At 41.9% G+C, this 21,097-nt stretch overlaps 1 protein-coding gene across 2 annotated transcripts; it reads right to left on the bottom strand.

Moving 5' to 3' along the window:
* Positions 1-625: 625 nt before the first annotated feature.
* pklr (pyruvate kinase L/R) lies at positions 626-20,495 on the bottom strand. 2 transcript variants are annotated; one of them, XM_026184513.2, is made up of 12 exons: positions 19,892-20,495; positions 11,868-12,032; positions 11,185-11,276; positions 10,497-10,628; positions 8,794-8,980; positions 7,712-7,985; positions 6,804-6,954; positions 5,866-6,018; positions 5,586-5,752; positions 3,194-3,260; positions 1,069-1,183; positions 626-980 (listed from the first exon to the last, which is right to left on the bottom strand). In XM_026184513.2, the coding sequence occupies exons 2-12, from the start codon at positions 12,004-12,006 to the stop codon at positions 871-873; spliced, it is 1,587 nt and encodes a 528-aa protein (XP_026040298.1). In that variant the 5' UTR covers positions 12,007-12,032; positions 19,892-20,495; the 3' UTR covers positions 626-870. The 2 variants fall into 2 exon arrangements, with proteins under 2 accessions (XP_026040298.1, XP_026040297.1); XM_026184512.2 differs by lacking the exon at positions 19,892-20,495 and adding an exon at positions 17,970-18,233.
* Positions 20,496-21,097: the final 602 nt, after the last annotated feature.

The raw sequence follows: 21,097 nt of genomic DNA, 5'->3' as shown, positions 1-21,097 counted from the left end.
CATGTAGAATAAGTGAAAAACCTCACATCGTATTCCCGCAGGCTTATGGAAAACAGACTTTTGCAAATATAGACATAAAACTCTGTAAGTGCTCCAATTGTCCCAGAAAGATAAAACGCTATTAGACTAACCACAGAAATATTTACAGTGAGTCAGCCTCTGCAAAAGTGGCTATTAGTGGTAGAAAGAGAGAGAGAGAGAAATAAACTGCTGCGGGAGGATTCAATGCACATTAAAGCTCAAAAGGAAAAAAGGAGGAAGCAAGGATGTCACAAAATAAAGGATTATGAGACATGAGGAAGACCCACACAGGAACAGATATAATTACTTTCTGGGTGAGCAATATGCAGATGTGGCCATCTGGGTCATCTCAGTTGACAAAGGGGGTGTCAGCTCTGCATCATCGGCTGCTGCTCATAATAGCCAAAAAATTGCCGCTGCACAGAGATAAGCTTGGGACTCTGGGTAGGAATGAAAGTCTTATCTCCAAATTCTATAAAGAGCACCAATGTACTTCAACAATGGCAGCCACAGAGACAATACTTTCACTTTCAATATGAAAACAGGAGGCAGGACAGTTCAATTACAGAAGCCTGTGTCCTGACAAGAACTGGAGAACAACGTATTAAAGTTAAAGTCAAGTTTTATTTGAAGGGAGTCATGGGTACATTCATATGAGCGGTTATTAGACCAGGTGTTTCCGCATAATAACCTCAAATTTTAAGTAGAGTGTTTCTGCTGCTTTCGACAGAGGTTATTGCTTCGATTTTAGGGGTGGTTCTTTGGCTTTTTGGTGCATTAAAAGATTTTAAAGGCTCTCTTAATGAACCTCCAGCAACTCTGTTAGGGTTAGAGTCCAGTGAGGTCATGTTATTGCGGGACATTCACTGCCCTCATAATGTTGGTGTGACCAGACCCTGGGATCCAGCCTGTCATCACAATCACCATGTCGCCGGACTTGAAGAACCCTCTTGTTTTCCCTGTGGTGTTGGAGAGATAAGGGCATGTGAGTAATATGGCTTATATTATATAAGAACTGCAAGCGGGCTGAACAGAGCACAGACTGACCAATTTCCATGCCAAAGTTGACCCTGTTGTCCACATCATCAGCCCACACAGGAGCGGGCAGAGGGTGGAAGAGGGCAGGAAACACGCCTCGTAACAGCTGAGACTGACGGGTGACCTGACAAAGAGAAAAAAAAAGAATAGGTACATTATAAAATAACTGCAAGTTGCTTGGTGGTTATTGATTTTTATAGTCTGTCAGTCTGTTGATCCCCCGATATATTTACCAGTAAAAACAGGAATGCAAACAGACAATGTGACAAAGAGGAGTGTATAAATATACAATGAAGGCTAACTGGGAGACTGGGAACAAGAGAGGAAGAAAACAATCATACAGACAGGAAGTAAAACAGAAAACAACACAGCAAAGAAAAAAAACTATCAAAATCAAACACAAAATAATAAAATACACATATGGAGCCCGGAAGGCTCATATTGGACATACTGTGGTCTTTTCTAAAGTTAGCTATACATCAAAATAAGATTCCTGCAGGTATATCTGTTACGATTACTGTTGAGCAATTAAATGCATTATAATTAGATGGTGGAAATCCGAGCCTCCAACATCGCACGTGTGGTTGAATAGGATTTGGAAATCTGTCTGATTGAACAAATAACTTCAGAAAGACGTATTTATCAGGAGATGGAGACCTATTTTTACATTTAAAGAAGGAAGAGAGAGGACTATGAAAGTATGTCAGAATGAGGCAATTTTGTTTAAAATATGGTCATTGTTATATTCATTTTTTTGTGTATCCTTTTATTTTTATTTTCTTTTAATTAATATTACTGAGAAAAATGAAACATGCCAATTTTGTACTCTGTCACCACAATTTTATTGATACTAAAAGATGACCTGTGATTGATCAAAAAGTGTGGACGTCATAATAATGGACGTCAGGGGGAGCTGCCTTCATTTCAGTGACCAGCCATAGTGTGGGGTTATTACAGAGCATTCACATGTGCTCCATCAAATTTGACCCTGATTATTGCTTTGACATTATTGGAAACCATGATTCTTTTTTTAAAGACCGTGTAACCCACTTTGATCACTGGTCTTAGAACAAGAAAGTTCAATAAAACAGAAATACAGTCGGTAATAAATACTCCAGATTGGTGATACCAGTCTGACAACACTGTCACAATTTACCACGACAGACAGCAAAAGTGGACATCGCACACTAATCACTTTTGAAAACAGCGAGATATCATCATCTAAGCCAGACCTTCCCAAAGTATGGGGCCCGCCCCCTAGGTGGGGCGCAGAGCCATTGCAGGGGGGGCGCGGCATGAAAAGGGGGAAAAAAAACAACCATGGGGCTCCCACACAAACGCAAAGCAGGAGATGAAGCATCGCTGAATATGCTTCCAAACCAACTTCATTCTAAGCCAAAGACTAGAAAATATGGTGAAGGATATCTTCTCTTTGGTTTCACCTGCACAAGTGCCGAGGTAGGTCTCCCCTGCAGAATTGGTCTTTCCTGTGTCGGGAGCACCGCTGGGCTCTCCAAATCACAGACAAACAGTATCCCACATTCTTGATTTTTAGTTCACAAACACTTGTTGTAATGACTAACTACTCCTGACATTTCGGAGATGTTAGCTCTTTATACAGTAAAGTTAATCTGACTATCTGCCATTGGCGCACAGCTGACGTGAAAAAAGGCACATACCTTTGACGTTGCAAGAACTCTGTATTCCTCGCCCACACGTAAACGCAAAAAATGAGTTTTAAAAAATCTCCGTTTTCGGCGATTCAAAACGCCGTTTACGTGTGGACGAAACTGCTGCATTTTCAAAAATACCCGTGTAGGTGCAGACGTAGCGTAAAAGAGTTAGTAGTTTATTTTCTTACTACCTGCAGATTACTTGTATTTGCTTAACTGTTTACTAAATGTTTGAGGTGTGAAATAAACCGCAATTGAGCAAAATATGGGTGTGTGTGGTTGGAGGATGTGTTTGTGCGTGCAGGGGGGGGGGAGGGGGGTGCAAATATTTTTCTGTAAAACAAAAGGGGGCCCAGCGAAAAAAGTTTGGGAACCACTGATCTAAGCCACGTTTTCATGGTAAGACAAATGCACCAGGTGTCAGCACAAAAGTAATATTTCTTTTGGTTCATAGAACAGACCTGTGGGCTCCTGGTGACGGCAATGATCGGACAGCGAGGGCGGTACCTGGACAGGAGATGAGCTGACCTGCAGAGAAGAAGTGCAAAGTTAAGGATGGAAAATAAATTATCAGTGATGGCACGCATGAACAACACTTTCATACTGAGGGAAAAATGAAAGCAGCATCACTGCTCCTTGGCATAAGTCATACAGGACTCTTTTCTTCCAAATATAATAATAATAACTCGCTTTTTGTGATTAAAGCTGCTGTCTTCCATGATCCGTTATTAATCCCGCTTTCAAGGTCATTTAGACCGCTTCCTCTCAACATCTTAAAGTAAAATCGGCACTTACTCAGCAGCTTAACACCCAGAGCACAGTAGGATATCAACTAAACAGATACCTCTCCATTTGTTAGTTTCTTCACTCATTTATAGAAGCTTTTGCTTTTAAGACTGTCTGCTGTCTATGAATGTGAGAATCTTATGTGCTTACACTTTTGAAATATATTGCAGACATTACAGATAAACTATTTTCTAATCAGAATTAAATCTCATAGTTTTAATATCTGATATGTTATGGTTGTATGTTTACTTAGACATAATGGCTAAACTAATTGGAGATCATTCTAGTGTATTTTTATGCACATTTTGGTAACAGGAGGTACGTGTGTGTCCTCCTGTGTGCACATTTAATATATGTGAGACGGGAAATCTCACATATATTATATAAAGTACAAAATACACAAAAACAGTACAATGAAGCCCCATAAAACCCAGAAGATGCACAAGCAGCAAACATTACTGCAATATTCAGCCTGGACCTTTGGGATAAAAGAAGCTGCAAACTTTAAAGAGCCTGTGTTATATGTTTGTTTGGAGAAGGACAAATAAACTTGTTTCTAGCATCTACAAGGACGAATACAGAAATTATTAATCCAAGTTCCTCTTTTCCAATCCAAGGTCACCGGAGTGCCGGAGCCTATCTCCTACACCCTGGATAAATCTCCAGTCTGTTGCAGGCCTCACAAAAATTACAGACACATTCGCACCTGCATACATCACTAACACGTGTGCAAGCACAGGGAGGTCCAGGCTGGATTCAAACCCCTTTTTACTATGAGGCAACAGCGATACCCACAGCACCACCATGCCGCCCAAACAATGATAATATATTTATGTTAATTATTTTCAAATGGTTTTCCAAGTGCCCACTCCGGGTCAGGGACGAGACCCTGCCCCAAGTGGATGAGTTTAAGTCTTGTTCATGAGTGATGGGAGAAGGGAGCGGGAGATCGACAGACGGATTGGTGCAGTGGCTGCAGTGATGCGGACACTGTACCGGTCTGTTGTGGTGAAGAGAGAGCTGAGCGTAAAAGCGAAGCTCTCAATTTACCGGTCAATCTATGCCCCTACCCTCACCTATGGCCACGAGCTGTGGGTAGTGACCGAAAGAACGAGATCGCGGATACAAGCGGCGGAAATGGGTTTCCTCCGAAGGGTGGCTGGCCTCTCCCTTAGAGATAGGGTGTGAAGTTCGGCCATTCGGGAGGGGCTCATAGTAGAGCCACTGCTCCTCCACATCGAAAGGAGCCAGTTGAGGTGGTTCGGGCATCTGACAAGGATGCCCCCTGGGCAAGGTTTTCCGGGCATGTCCCACCGGGAGGAGGCCCCGGGGCAGACCCAGGACACGCTGGAGAGATTATATCTCTCGGCTGGCCTGGGAACGCCTTGGTGTTCCCCCGGATAAGCTGGAGGAGGTGGCTGGGGAGAAGGAGGTCTGGGCTTCTCTGCTTAGGCTGCTTCCCCCGCGACCCGGCCCCAGATAAGCGGAAGAAAATGGATGGATAGTTTTCCAAATCTAATCAGGCTTTTTAGTTACTTGTGCTAAATATGCTAGCTCTTAGCTTAGCGCTGCAACAGAACTGGAGAGAGAACAACATGGCAGCAAACTCCACCTACCAGCATCTTTCTATTAAACTAACAGGCCACAAAGTGAAGGCCAGCTATAGTCCCGGTAGATCAGCTGATCTCAGTGTCAGGCAACTTTCACACAGACCTCACACAGAGCATCTTATTTAAGTTCCCTAAACATGACCATAGCTTCTTTACATCTGCAAGCTACTTTGCAACCCTCTTCTACCACAGCTTCTCCTTCCATGCCATTTCTGACTTAATCAATGTAATATCTGTTGATGGTTCTTGCTGCTGCTCTTCTGAAACAAACGTAAGATTCTCTTGACTTTAGCGGTTCTGACTGATTTACTGGTTTTTTTTGGTAGGAAACCCTCATCAAACAACAATAAAACTTTGTCTTATGCTATATCGTGACAGTCAGGTGAACTGTCACGATATAGCATATAGCACTGCTAGTTCTGACACATTTATCATGAATGTTAGCTGATATACTCACCTGCCAGTGGTCGTGAGGACTATAATCGCCCCGGCACAGCATTTGAACGAAGACTCCACTGCTCCGATCGCCGTGACCTCCGTGGGGTCAGAGGAGAGAGGAGTGAGGCGGCGCAACTCCTCAAAAAGCTGCTGGTGGAAAATGGCTGCTTCTGCCTCCCTACAGATCTGAGATAGAGCGACACAGACAGGGAGAGGGACAGACAGAGGGTTAGAGCATTATCAGAGGGCACTAAGTCAGACGCAACCGAACGACACCATGTGCACACAGAAACACACACCGAATGCATCATGGCAACTGACTCCACAGGAAACAGTCCCTTGGCGGTTTCTCCAGATAGCATTACACAGTCAGCTCCATCCAGCACGGCATTGGCAACGTCACTGCCCTCTGCTCTAGTTGGCCGTCGGTGGGTCACCATGCTCTCAAGCATCTGCAAATGCACAAAAACACACAAAGACACACATACAATACATTTCAGCTATAACCAAAACGTCTCTATAAGGTACTATAAATGGATTTCACCAATGAGTCCATCAAAAATAAGCCACTCGGAGTCTTTGTATGTCAATTTTTGTTCATTTTGACAAAGTGATATGGGCGAGCATGAAGACAGGAGGTAATGGCTTTGTGGATGGATAGATGGTAGAGTAGGAGTAATAAGAGATCATTTAGACTGAGGCAGACGAGTGCGAGTTAGAGAAATCGTTATTGGTATGCTGGAGACTCAGTGTTATGAGTCAATAAGCGAGGCAGACAGTTGGAAAATGAGCTTGCAGCATAGCCTGTGAGACTGCATTTTTAGTTAAGAAGCTCCGACTAATGCTGATTAGTGCATGTGTGTGGGTGTTGTTTGTGGGCTCAGGTCTCGAGTAGCAAACCTGCTATAACGCTGTCACTCCGAGTCAAGAGCTGTAGCATAAACAAAGTACAGCACTGTGACTCAACATGGCTGCGGGAGTGTTGCACGCATGTGTGTGTGTGTGCATGTGTGTAAAAGCAGAGGGGTGTGAAAGAGAGGGAATGTGTGCATCTCTGAAAATGAATTCACTGGACAAGTGACATTATGCACGAGTGTAAGGTTAATGTGTAGTTGGACCCGTTTGACATTCGGCTGGCTGAAACTGCAGTTAAAAGTCTTAATCTCAATATTTCTTCTTTTTCTGTGATTTTTTTTCTCTCTCTGTGTGTGTGTGTGTGTGTGTGTTCATCTCTGACCTGTGTGGCACAGATGACAGGCTTCCCAGCAGAGTTGCATCTCCCAATCATCATCTTCTGGGCAATGAAGACTTTTTCCGCAGGGATCTCGATCCCCAGGTCGCCTCTGGCAACCATCACGCCATCGCTCTCAGCCAGGATTTCCTCAAAACTGACAGACAGATTAGAGGAAGGAGTGAGTGTTTGGGCTCAAGAAGAGAGAGTTGGAAAAAGAGCACAAAAGGAGGAATAAGGAAGATTCTACACGTTATCTAAAAACTAGGTCTTCCAATTCAGATTTTTTTTTGTCACGCTGCTTTTAGATCTTCAAAAGATATCGAGGATAGCGTAAAATTTTGATTTAAATCCTAAATGATCTGGATGAAATCCAAACTCCTATATGAGCAAAGAACAAAGAGACTGAAAGGAAAAGCAGGAAGCTGTGATGCTGATGTAGATTTAAAAGGGAAAAACACAGCTGCAGGACATCCAAACAGGACGTTTAACACCAAATATTCACAAACAGCTTAACTACTGTTAAGAATTCATCTTTATTATCTAATGTCTTTCTATTAAAACTGCAGTTAAACACTGTCAGCAGCCGGGGAGCAGCAGGACAAAGCATGAGATAAGTAATGGAGGTAAGAAGGCAGGGAAATAAATTATGTCAGGTATATTAATTGGCTGCAATAACTCACATGGACAGCCACAGAGACCGCTTATCATAGATGTGTAAAATCTAAAGTTGACATATGTTTCTCCTTCACTGACAGCTGGCTGTCCACAGGAGCGACAGATCACATCAGCGGTGGATTTAAAAGACCTGTCAAAGTCTCGTTGTGGAAGACTCATGCCGTCAGTGCCTGTTTGGCTAAAAATAACTCTGCAGAAATGGCATTAATTGGAAATTGGATTTTTCCAGGACTCACTTTTGAACTCCTTGCCGGCTTTCCACCTTGCTGATCACTTTAATATCTCGACCATGCGCCCCAAGAGCGCGACGCACATCCTTGACATCCTGGGCTGAACGGATGAAGCTGGCGAACACCATATCAACACCCTGAGCCACGCCGAACCTCAGGTCAGCCTCGTCCCGCGGGCTGACCGACTGCATGCCGATTAGGTCGCAGCCGGGAAGGTTTACGCCTTTACGACTGCAGAGCATCCCGCCTGATTCCACCACCGTGTCCACCCAGTCCGAACCTGACAAGAAAAATGTTGGAGATGCAGGGACTCACAAAGGAGTGGTGCATTGATACTATAAAAACATTCAATAATACAACCAAAAATCAGAGCATGGGAAATTGCACAATTGTTGGATAATAAGGAAAATACATTAGAAGTAATATATAATAATGGAACTCAAGAATCCATAGAAAGATTTAAAGTTATACGTGCATGCAGGGATGAAGGTTTATAGGCCTGTGGACATGTTTGTATCAGTACACTGGCCTGAAAAGTTGCATTCAGTGCATGAGATATATGAGAATGAGCTATAGAAGAATGCACATAAAACTGAAAAACCACCTCGCAGATAGAAAATGACAAATGTTCACATAATTGAAGACAAAGAAAGCCTTTGGACCGTGGGAGGATAAAGGAGCCTGAGGTGAAAATCCAAACAGGCCCAGGAAGAGCAGAGGGAGATAAACACACAAGACTGTGTTGATACTGTTTTGTTGACCTTTATTTTGGTAAAATTTGATTTGGATCCAAATTTATAGTTGATGGTGGAGAAAAATTGTGGGCTGTGAGTAGGGGGATCAGATCCCAAAAAAGGTAGTCAAATATATTATAACGTATTATTTACATAATATCTGAATGGAACTTTTCCATCTCTCTTGCTAAATAAATATTTGAGCTGCTCTTCTGTCTTGTCCTTGGCAACAGCAGGGACGGATCCATAAATTGGCAAATTTTTCTGACAATTTTTATATTTTTATCAAATTACGACCACACATACTGTGTCCCTTCACACCATAGTTTCTCTTGTCTGTGTAATGCACATTACCTATATCTAATACTCGGAGTCCAATGAGGCCATCATCAATGTAGATCTTTCCATCCTTCTTGAGAACTTTGGGCAGGTTGGGATAGTCCACCCAGATTATCTTTCCATCTGTCTTGTCTTTGTCACTCTCTGCTGTCACCACGCGCACATTGTTGCCCTTCACCAGCTCCACCTCTTCTTCCACTTTCTGTCGAAACAGATACGAAACACAAAAACCTCCAATTACTGCTCTTGTTGTAAGCAAACATACAGTAGTATTGTCATTTCCAGCAACTGAATTTTCTTAGACACAAGATCTCTGAGTGCTGCTGCAGAAAATCAAAAAAACTGACTGCGTTTGAACCGTGATGAAATCCGTGACTGGTTGATTAAAAGGCGTGCTGTGTTACAAAACGCCGGTGTGTTTTGTAGTGTTTATAATGAGTAGTTCTAGTACCTTATCTGAGAGGGTTTGAGTGGCAGCAATGATGAAAACACAAGAGACTTTGTACTGTACAGGCATGAAACTTTAAAAGGAACACACTGGCTGCTTCGTGCAAAGCATTTGGTATTTACTGATGACGTAACAATTATATTTCCAAATATTTGAGAAGGCAGCACACTTGATGTAAGACAACGACGGACAGAATTAGAAATGAGTACATCGGAGGGACAGCTCAGATCGAGCAGTTTGGAGACAAAGTTAGAGAGACAAGTCTGAGATATTTTGGAAAATTGCAGAGGAAGGATAGTAGAAATACTGGGTGAAGGATTTTGAATATCTTGTGCTCAGGAAGGTGAAAACAGGAAGAACACATAAAAGGTTCATGGATGTAGAGAAGGAGGACGTGCAGGTGGCCGATATGACAGAGGAGGACAGTAGGGATACGGTGAGATGGATGCAGATGGGAGTAGGGAGTAGCCAAAAGAAGATGTTATGTCAAAAAGACAAGAATGGGATTCAAACATAGCATAAGTTTAAAAATTAACAGAATAATCCAAAAATATTTTGCACATTTCTACAAAAAACAAGCAGTCAAAAGTATACATCTCAATGAATAATTCCTAACATGTGTTGAATGTTTTAACATGTTGTTGATGTCCACGCCTGCTATAAATGGCCAAATATAGCATCCACCATCTTCTTAACCACTTATCCAGGTAGGTTTGCAGGAGCACTGAAGGATATCCCAGCTAACATACAACGTGGGTAGTCATTATTATATATAATAATGATTGACTGATTTATTGGTTGATTGATTGGTTGCCATTACATATATTCACCTACATATATAATTTTGTATGCTGTAAATATCTTGTCTGTTAAAAATATAAATGTTTAGTAAAAATAGAGTTATATTTAGCATGTGTTTAGTAACTCAAGTGCACCTTTCAATTAGTCTACCCAGACTCAGATCAAATGCCATGCAGAGTATTTCTGAAGCTAATCAACACACAAGGAGGTTTCCTGCAGCCTGGAGTTATTTGTTCAGCAAAGCAGACAGCAGGCAACAGCAACATGACCAACAACACAATAAGATGATGATGAAAAGGCAGATGAGCACACGCCTACAGCTGTTGTTTTTCCAGGAAAAGTAGCAACCTGTAACAAATGATGTGCTGCACCAAGGAATGGGCTTATTTTCTGCACCTCTTACACCTGACTGCATGTGACTGTTTGATTAGGTTTAGACTGTTTGATAGATGAAGCAAAGCATGCTCACCCCTTTAACTAATCCGGTGCGGATCTCTGGGCCCTTCGTATCCAAAGCGATGGCAACCGGTCGATAGTACAACGGGTCAGAGGTTATCGTCTCCACCGCCTCTCTGATGTTCTTGATGGTTTCACCGTGATACTGAAAGACACAGACAGGGAATCAATACCTGGCTGAGTGGAGAACCGAGGCGTGTGAACACAAATGCGCCACAACATTAAAACCAATAGCCAGTGAAATGATTCACATGGATCATCATCTGTTATCTGTGATGGGTGCTGGCATTTATGTGGCTGTTACTTCATCACAAGCCATGGATGTACCCACTCCCATCCACACATCCCAACTGCACAGGAGCAGCTCAGGGAACACAAGAAACAAAGACTGCAAGGTCTTCCAACTCCCCAGATTACAGTCTGATAGATGCTAAAGCAGCAAGTTGAGGTTAGTATCTTGCTGTAGGATATTCGGCATGTAGCCAGGGATCAAACCACCAACCTTCTGATTAGTAGATGATCTGTTCTACCTCCTGAGCCACAGCCACTCCACAGTGGGTGGCAGATACCACAAAACACCTCCAGATGTTCTTTCTTTACGCCCCTGATTGGTCAAAGGTGTTTTGGTGTCGTGAATAAACAGGCAACATTAACCAGGCGGTTTTAATGTTGTGGCTGATCAGCATGTGTGCCGTACGTACTTCATGTGATCCATGAGAGAAGTTAAGACGAGCGATATTCATTCCAGCCTTGACCATCTCCTGAAGTTTGGGGATCGATCGAGATGCCGGACCTGAAAGGAAAAAAGAGAGTGAATAAAAGAAAAGCAGTTTCAATAATCAAATGTTCATTCATTTGATGTAGGCCCCAAAAACAGAATTTTATTTGTTTTCCATAAAAGGATCTTTAGGTTTTAAACAGCCACAATAAAATTACATTTTGGCTATTTTTTGTGTATTTCCTGATATTTTATTAATAGCCTTATTCATGGTATAATTTGTTAATGATAGAAATTTTTGTTAGCTACAGGCAGACATTAAAATGAACTGTTTGCTTGCCTGTTACTTTATCCCTTTAATGAAAACCCTTCAGGGAGTGATAAACAAACCCATGTCCTCGCGAGGAATCAAAACATCATCTGGAAAGCCAGAGCCAGAGCCAGATGACTTAGGAGCCGTTTGTATAGTGTATTTCCTTCTAATTGTTTTTCATCTTTTTCTGGACAGCAAAAGCTTCAAACTACATCAGCCAAAAAGCCTTGCCAACAAGCTAAAGACCACCCACCCCCTCCAGACGCTGGCTTTCTGACACGGAGCCAACGATGACACATAACAGTTGTCAGACAACAAACTTGAAACTGAGACTCACTGTCTGTCACACTCACCGATGGTGCAGATTATGCTGGTGTTGCGCGCTGTGATTGGCTCCTGGTTGATGTCCAGGAGACAGAGATGCTCCAGGAAGGTGTCAGCCATACTGGCGTCAAGCTGCTGGCGTTGGATGAAAGAGTCCGGCAGTGTCATCACATCGGAGTAGCGCCTGATGCGAGCTATAATGACAGAGAAACGCTGTCAGTGGGATGAAGTTGAGTCATGAAGCTCTACTGCCAACTGCACCTGTGAAAACCAAATGAACCGAACACTTCCGACCGAACGAAGCGCACAATTTCAGTTTCAATAGCAAAAAGGAACAACACAGAATATGCTAACATTAAGAGATAAAACACAACACATACAGACCTGACATTAACTGCCACCAGCAGGGGTCACAAAGGTTTAGATGCTGGTATATTCAGCCGACTTATGAGTCACTACTGCGAAAACTATACACAGCTGCTCTGCTGATACGCTATACTTTACAAGCAGAAAAGTGGCATTTGAAAACAGAGACGACGACTGATAATATGGAGGCAATATAAAGGTTTTTATGCTGACATTTGAAGCTGGAAGCAACCGTTTAATTTAAGGCTGGTTGTTTTTCATGGACCAGAAAGGAAGACACACACAGACACACACACACACACACACACACACACACACACACACACACACACACACACACACACACAGTCTCTCTATTGGATACAGTATTTACAGTCACTGGGACTGAAAGGAGCCAAGGTTGCATTTCTGTTGTTACCCGCTCTGTCAGCTTGTGAAGCACAATAAAAACAAATCCTCCAGAAGCAAAAGACAAAGGAGTGGATGGATGAGCAAAAACCACATACCAGCAATAACGACTGTCACCACCGTAATGGTAATCGGTTGAACTATAAAGCTGTTATGGCAAACATCAGCATTCTTGTGCACCCCCGTACATTTGATGAAATGTTCAATGTTTACTCTTACTTAAGCTCTGCTTTTGAAGTATCTGTCAGTCTGACAGCTGCTGCTGCTAGAAATGAAACTGCAAGAGTCAAGAGAGCGAACCAGACCAGTAAAGTTATGGGCATTAAAATCAATTCAACCAGCTGAAAATCTAAAGCAGTCCTTTATAGATCTGAGGTAAACCAGAGAACTTGGCTCATAATTCTACAGTTTCATAATGATGAGTGCAACCTTTCATTTGATCTGTTGATGCTATAACATCTCGATTATATCAATTTTAAAAGAAAGCTCTGATTTTGTAGATATCAGCGTATCTGGAGCCAACCCCAGCCCCCTCTCAAGCCTTTCCCAAACCACAGCCTCAATTCATGCTCAAGCCATCTGCCATTATCTACTAGATATGCTGTTCAACCTATATGTAAGTAGGATGTTGTCCCAGCTAGTGAATTACTTTTTAATTGTTTGTGGTGGGTCGTCTACCAATCGGAAGGTCGGTTGATCGATCCCCAGCTTTCACAGTCTATATGTGGAAGTATCCTTAAGCAAGCTACTGAACCTCGAGTTTCCCCCAATCTAGGCTTATGTGTGTGTGTGAATGTTAGATAAAAGTACAAAGTAAAAGATGCTGTGTGAATGTATGTGTGACTGGGTGAATGAGACTGGTAATAAGTGCTCAGACTAAGTAGAAGGTTTCTATATAAGTAGCAGTCCATATACCAATAATCTACGCAGTTTGAGCCATGTGCTACTCACACTGGGAAAATACCAGTAGGTAAAGCCTTTCAGCACCTTATCCCAGTGACTCCACAGCCACCAGTCTCTATGGCATCACTGAGCATCAACCTCGAGGGCTGAACAATGAACTCAAAGCTCAAGTGTCTAATCCTGCAGCTCATAAAAGAGCCGCTTGAATCTGGCTACAAAAGCACATCAATCTCCATTTCCCACTTAAAGTGGGCTGGGGCCATCCTGAACTGCGTTCTGACACCTTCGATCCAGTGAGCAATTAAATCTGATTGGCAGTTTAATGCAAACTACTGTCGAGCTTCAGCTCATCCCTCAGAGACAGTTAAATTACTAAATGGGGCCACCTGCACACCGCCTTCTCATCTCTGTCATGAATCCATGCATGTAGTTTATAACGTGGCCACAGTAAGGGAAGCAAGCATAAATGGATGAATTTTTAAAGTAGGCAAATTAGAAAGATGAAGAGAGCTATTAGAAAGAAAGGACAGGATGGGAAGACAAGAGATTATTTTCAAAGGTAAAGACTGCTCAGCAAGTGAGTGGAAACTTCCAGCTTACATGCAGTATCCCCGCTCTTGTTAGAATTTTTTTTTAACCAAGCAGAGGATCTGCTGAATTCGCCTGGTTATTTCATATAGAGTAAGATCTATGACAACAAATACATGATAATCATTCCATGTTTTTCAGAGGTGATGCAGGACATTAAGTGCAGGTTAAACTGGGAAGTCTGCAATACTGTGGCTCAGTTAACTGTGATGGACCATGTTAGATTGGTACAAGACAGACTGTGGTATCCATGGTCACAGCTAGTTAGTCATGTTAGGTCATGGGTTGCAGCAGAGAGAGAGAGATGGTGCTGAAAGAATTTTGAATTGAACCCTATGAGAGAGCTCTGAAAAAATGATAGCAGAAGTATAACTTTCATAAGAGCAAGGTTTTAAACCCTTATTCGTGGGCAGCAATTGGGTGAATGTTTAAATTTTATTATTCAGATTTAACTGGATATTTTATACTTTATGGTATGAGATACCAGTGCTAAAAATAGAAGAACACACAGTGGATCGCCCAGAGTTCCGACGGCAAAATTATCAAAGCAGTGAGGGGTCATTCTGACAGACAGCAGAACAAAAAGCAGCCAACATCCAAAGAAGAGCTTTGAAGGTCCTTCAAGAAGCCTGAAGAATTATTTCGTTACTACTTAAAGAAATTACAAGAAAGGTTGCCTAGGGTAGCTCAGGCTGTGTTGAAGAATAAAGAAGGTCATACCAAATATTGACTTTCAATTGTGTGACACTTATACGCTGGACCTTGCTAACCAACAAAAAACAAACAAAACAAAACAAGGCAAAAGCCATAGCACCAAACTAAAGGCTTAAAAACAGGACTTTCTGAACACATGGGTGGCTACCTTCATCTTTTATAAACAGTTTATAGGCTGCGCCAACTGAGAGTATTATACAGGGAATGGAGCCCATTTCTTTCATTCAAAGCATTGTGGTACCTGACTAAGAGCTTTGCGCCAGTACAATGGAATCCATTTTAAAGGATGTCACAGTCAGTCGAGCTTGCAATTTCGGCCATCACAGAGACTAAAGAGCGTGAGGATGAGAGGTGAGTCCGACATAAGGTTTGTGTGAAAAGGTGAGGACAAAGACGGGAAAGAAGACAAGAGAAAGAACAGTGCACACATCACAGAAGAGCCACATTTTACAAGGTTGTTTTGCAACTGTCTAAAGGTTGTTTGCTGTTTTTTTAAATAGTATGCGTCAGTTATCAGTTTAAGGACTACGCCGTGAATGGACAAACAGAAACATGCAAGGACATAGTTTGCACTCTGCAAAGGAAATTCCCTGGTAAAACCAGTGAATGGCGGTTTTGTAGAATAATGTGAACTTGCAAAACTCGTCTATCCTGTAGATTCAGTGTCTGTCTGCGTTTTCTATTTCTCTCCTCTCCACCTCCCTGTGACCCAGTTCTGCCGCACTGCTGCACACATCATTACGTGTCCCACTGAGATCCTCTCCAGACACGTCCCAGAGAGTACACATGGAAACACACACATGCAATACATCCACCTGCAAACATCCAGACAAATGTACACACACGCAGGCACCTGTTACTGGAAGGCTGACTATAAATAGACATTAGGTCAAAGACACTAAACTTGCAAAGTATCAGTCAACACTGAGGCTTCATGACTGATTAAAACCAATTATGGGTGTAACCCCAGTATACCAGGAATGAGCTGCACTTGGTCACATTTTCGGAGTGTTTGTGCAATCGATCAGTGAACCCACGGTAAGAGTGCAGCTATTTATCCAACTGCGGCTGCACTGAAGTTCAAAGGCATTTGACATCTGACTGTTATGCAAGTGAAAAAGGACATAATGCAAAAACGTGACACTGCACAATCAATGATATTACAAAAAAGGGATTATTTAGTATTTTTCCATCAAGATACAGGTTATCAATCACACGCAACATGTCTTGCCAGTTCATATTAAACACTAATCCATAGTGCTAGTACCAAGTTGGACATCGCATGCACTGACAAAGGTACTGGGAACATTCCAATGTTGCAGATTTGTCCTCATCTGCCTCAGCTCAAAGGTGCTCTATTGGATTGAGATCTGGTGACTATGAAAGCACTTGGAGCACACTGAAGTCCTTGTCATGTTCAAAAAACCGATTTGAGACAACTTCAGCTTTGTGGCTAGGTAGGCTGTGGTGTTTAAACAATGCTCAGCTGGTACTAAGAAGCCCGAAGTGTGCAAGAAAATATCCCCACACCGTTATACCAACAGCAGTCTGAACCATTGCTACAAGGCAGGATGGACCCATGTTTTCACGCTGTTATTGCCAAATATGACATTAACATCTGAATATTGAAGCAGAAGAGCGTCAGAGGAGAGAGACTCATCACATCAAAAAGACTGATTGCAATGTTTGTTTCCAGTCTTCTACAGGCCAATTTTGGTGAGTCAGTGTGAACTGTAGCATCGGTTTCCTGTTCTTTGCTGACAGGAGTGGCTCTCAGTGTGGTCTTCTGCCACTTCAAGATACCACTTTCAAGGCTCTCTTCTCCATTCTGATGCTGAGGTTGAACTTCAGCAGGCCTCACTCCTTGGTGGCTGCTTATTGGGGCCTGGAGCCTGGGGCTCGCTCGGGCCACTTTGGGGGTGGGGTGCCCTCGGCCTCTCGGCCTGGGGCTCGGTCACTCAGTCACAGCTGGCTGCCGGCGGAGCTCACGGGCGCGTCACTGCAACCCCCCCCCCCCCCTGGCTTCTGCTCCACGGCTGCTGAGCGACCCCTCATCTGGGACTCTCCTCAGCTCTTTCTGGGACAGTGGCGCAGCTGCCTCTCTGTTGGTCTTCCTTGGTCTCTTGTGTTCTGAGGGCCTCTGGATGTCTGGAGTCTTGATCTCCTCCATACCTGCTTCATGCTCTGGTGGGCGGGGCTGTGGCTCCCCACACACTCTAGCAGATCATTACATGAAGGAACCTTTTAAATACAAGCGCGTCCATGGTAACAGGTGTACACACGGGTGCTCACACACACAAACTACACCCTTTTTGGCTCCTACCTTAAAGCACACTGTGCGCTGTCGATATTACGTGCTTCACAATAATGTTTAATATTTAGTATTTACTGTTATATTCCCATAGATCATCGTGATGTTGTTTATTGTATTGCTCTCATTTTCTTCTGCTTGTTTTCTTTTTTCTTTCTCAACAGGTGATCCAGGTGATTGATATATGTATTTTTTTTGTCTGCTTATTTAGTTGTTTTTTGTTTTTTTGCCCTTTATCCTCGTCCCTCTTCTCCGCTGTTTTTTCCCCCTCTTCCTTTCTCACTTTTCTTTTCCTCATTCAAGTCTGTCCCGTATCTAGCAAGTGAAAATAAAAAATAAATAAAATAAACAATAAAAGGTGAATCAAATAGACCATTACGGCAAGGCTGGGATGGTCAATTTGGTAAAGTAAATCCGTTGGGCATCTTTCTTCGCCTTTAGACAATAATTCTGATGGCAAAAGAACCAAACGGGACAGGCAAAAAAAAAAGAAGAAAAAAAAAGAACTTCAGCAGGCCAACTTGATCTTGTCTAAATTTATCTCTATCTGCTGAAATAGCTCAGTTGGAAAAGCGTTAGATGGAAGATCTAAAGATCCCCGGTTTCAGCAATTAGGAGTTACCCTTAAGCTTTTCTCCCCCCAAGATTAATAAGTTAATGTGTTTCTAAATGTACTAAATTGTTGTCATGTGGTTGGCTGATTTGATTATTGCAGTGCAAAAGTGAGAAGTTGAGCAAGTGTTCCTAATAAAATAGCTACAAGTGTAAAACATTCAATACATTTTCATTAAAATAAATAAAATCAAGCTAAACCTGTATGAGAATATATGAATGTGCTTACCCATGTTGAGCAACCCTTCCATTATAGATCCAAACCTACTGTTTCACTGTCCGATTCTTTCTCCAGTCTACTTTTGTTTTAGGTTCTCTTGGATTTTGTTGTGTAATTTATTTTCTCCCAATTTCTCAATCCAATTCCTCTGTCTTTGTCCTTTACAGCGCTAATGTTATTGACTGGTCTTGTGTCACCTGAACAAGCCTGTTCATGTCTCTTTCATTCATCTTTCTTTCGCCCCTCTGCTGCCCCCTCATCTATCTCTCCTCCCACTCACACCATCTGGACTGGGTCCACACAGCATGCAACAGTTGCATGATTGGGCTGAGTTAGCATAAGAGAGCCAATCTGACCTGGCTACAAATGATGCTAAAAATGGAAAATCTTTGCCAGACTGGTAAGCCAACAGAGTACACTACAGTACAAAAGGACACCGGTGTCCTGCACCGTTGCAAATTATATAACCCTAACCTTGACCTCAGAATGTGAACTCCAAGCCAAACATATTTACTCATGCTATTATGTATTTGTATAAATTGTCAATGTATTATTAGTAGAAAATAACCAACAATAACTTCTCACTTATAAAGGAAAAGAACTAAATACATGCTTCACTGTAGTTCTTCCAATGGTTTTAGTTTGCTGTAAACAAATTATCTTCAACATTTTTGGAACATTTGAGAACAAATAATTATGCTTAACAAGTAGGTCCGTAAAGAAAACAGTTATCAGTTGCAGCTGAAGTTGTATAACCTGAACTTATAATCTGAACATTTCCAAGAACACCACTTTAACATTATTTCAGTGCGTCAGCACCATGAAGACTTTGCTGGAGATCCAGGAGGTCCCAGGATAACTGGTCACTTTTACATTGCACAGACCCCGTAGCTATAGTTACAGAGTTAAAAGGAAAAACGCTACACCAAGCAACATCATCCCAACTGTTTAATTTTATTAATACTAGATTCTGTTTTCTGATGGAATTAAACAAGAAACCAAAATAAGAAAAAAAGTTTACAGCTGGAGTAGAATAAACACCATCCACAATCTGGCATTCCTAATTTATTTCTTAATAATTCCCTATAGCTGATCTGTTGGGAGCAATAACATAATTAAATAATTATCAGCACACGACGTATAAAGCTTTTGCAAAGAAATCTCTCAGAGTAGATATTGGGCCTCTTCTTGCTTCTCGCATGCTTAAATGGATGTAAATGTTATTCCCTCTTTCATAGTGTTTATTCACAACAGCAGCTATTAGAAATCAGTAGGACTGATAAGAGGTGTTATTGAAGACTAAGACTTTGAAAAATGAGGTTACACGTAGAGGCGACGTGGCTTGTAGTTAAGGAGCACTTTGCGTCTGCGCGGAGCCTCACTTTGCAGAGCTGAGTCCGCGCATAGAGTGGACTGGTGGGTGTAAATCGTTAGCCAAAGGACAAACAGCACTTTGGTCCTGAGTTGACTGTTTAAAATCTAACCCTGCAGCCATCTAACGTGCAAAGCACACACCTCCGTAACATCTACTAATGCTACGCTTGCAGTAATTATCAGACGGGGTAAAGGTCGATTTTACGCATTGGCACCAAAGTGCAACTTAAATTTGCAATATGAACTGAATACTCGAACAGCATTGTTCGAGTATCAAAACTCCCCCCCCCCCCCCCACGTGGCTCCTGCATTGAGTTCTTTTTAAACTTGATCGTGAGTTGCAGGAAAAAAAGAGGAATACACAAAGCGATCAATACCCGCCGCAGCGACGGAAATAATCTGCAAGATTTTTTTTTAGCTACAAAACAAAGAGAAACAATCATGAGAGGTGGATACAGGAGCGAGCCCCGATAAGCAGAATTAAGTATTTACTTGGCCCAAACAGCGTATTTTCATTACGATGAGAAGTTGCAATGTTTAGAAGAGAAGTAACGAACCTCTCGGATCTCTCCTCGAGCAGGTAACAAGTGCTGGGTGAACAGTAGTGATGGGTCGTTCGCGAACGAAATGGCTCTTAGAGCCGACTCTTTGACGTGAACGACGCGAGCCGGCTCCTTATCGCGAGCTGTCACGTGGTTTTTTTTTTTCTTCTTTCTCTCAGCCTCTCTCTCGCACTTTTTTTCCGCTTCACTCTGCACGCGAGCCTTGTGCTTTACGCTGGGCAGAGGGGGGAGGGGCAGTAGTTACACTCAGTAGCACAGGAACAGAGCCAGAGAGAGAGAAAGAGAGGCAGGGACAACAACATTAGAAAGGTATAGTAATCATCCACAACTATTTTCGGTTGCAGATGATAAAGGATTGAGAAAGTTTATTCATGCAGGTCCATATGACAGAGAATATGCATGTTCTTTTAGTTTTCATATTATAATTTATATTTAATTGTGTTGTGGTTTGCAGTGTTTTGTGTTCTTTTCACTTTAAATTTGTGAAAGGAAAAAGCTGAAAATGTAAATAGTTAAAACTTGAAATGTGAATAGTTGATTTTTGTATTATATGATTTATTTATTACATTTTATGTGGAGTGAATAAATAAAAGTATATTTACGGTGGCCCCTAGAGACAAAGCACATACAAACTTCAAATCACGTACGAACTCTGAAGCATGTACAAACTCCAAAAAACGTAAAAACACGTACAAACTCCAAAACACGTAAAAACTCCAAAACACGTAAAAACACGTACAAACTCCGAAGCACGTAAAAACTCAGAAGCACATAAAAACTCAAAACACGTACAAAAGAACAACAGAAGTGCTCCAGGATGCTGGGCGCAGTGTTGAGCCTTTGTTATCTTGTGGCTACACAAGCCAGCAAGTACCAATGACCGGATTTGGTGTGTGGTAATAACAGGTAAATGAACTTTTTTTTAAAATTATTTGAATATATATATGAGTGCCTGTGTATAAATACACAAACAATACACACATGCTTTCAATTGTGTAATTTAAGTGATCTAGTAGCTCTGCTTTGGAAGTTCAGTTCATGCTAGAAATGTGTTTTGGAGTTTGTACGTGTTTTGTCTCTAGGGGCCACCGCATATATTTATATATAAACATATATAAATAAAACCACTTGTTTTTACGTTAGTAATTCCTTTTGTGCATAATTTTATATTATTGTTAATAATAAATTAATTAAAGCAAC

This window comes from Astatotilapia calliptera, chromosome 11 (assembly GCF_964374335.1).
Source record: "Astatotilapia calliptera chromosome 11, fAstCal68.1, whole genome shotgun sequence".
In the NCBI taxonomy this organism is placed as follows: Eukaryota; Metazoa; Chordata; class Actinopteri; order Cichliformes; family Cichlidae; genus Astatotilapia; species Astatotilapia calliptera.
Note: the sequence above shows the minus strand (reverse complement) of the source record. Positions and strands in the feature narration are given on the sequence as shown.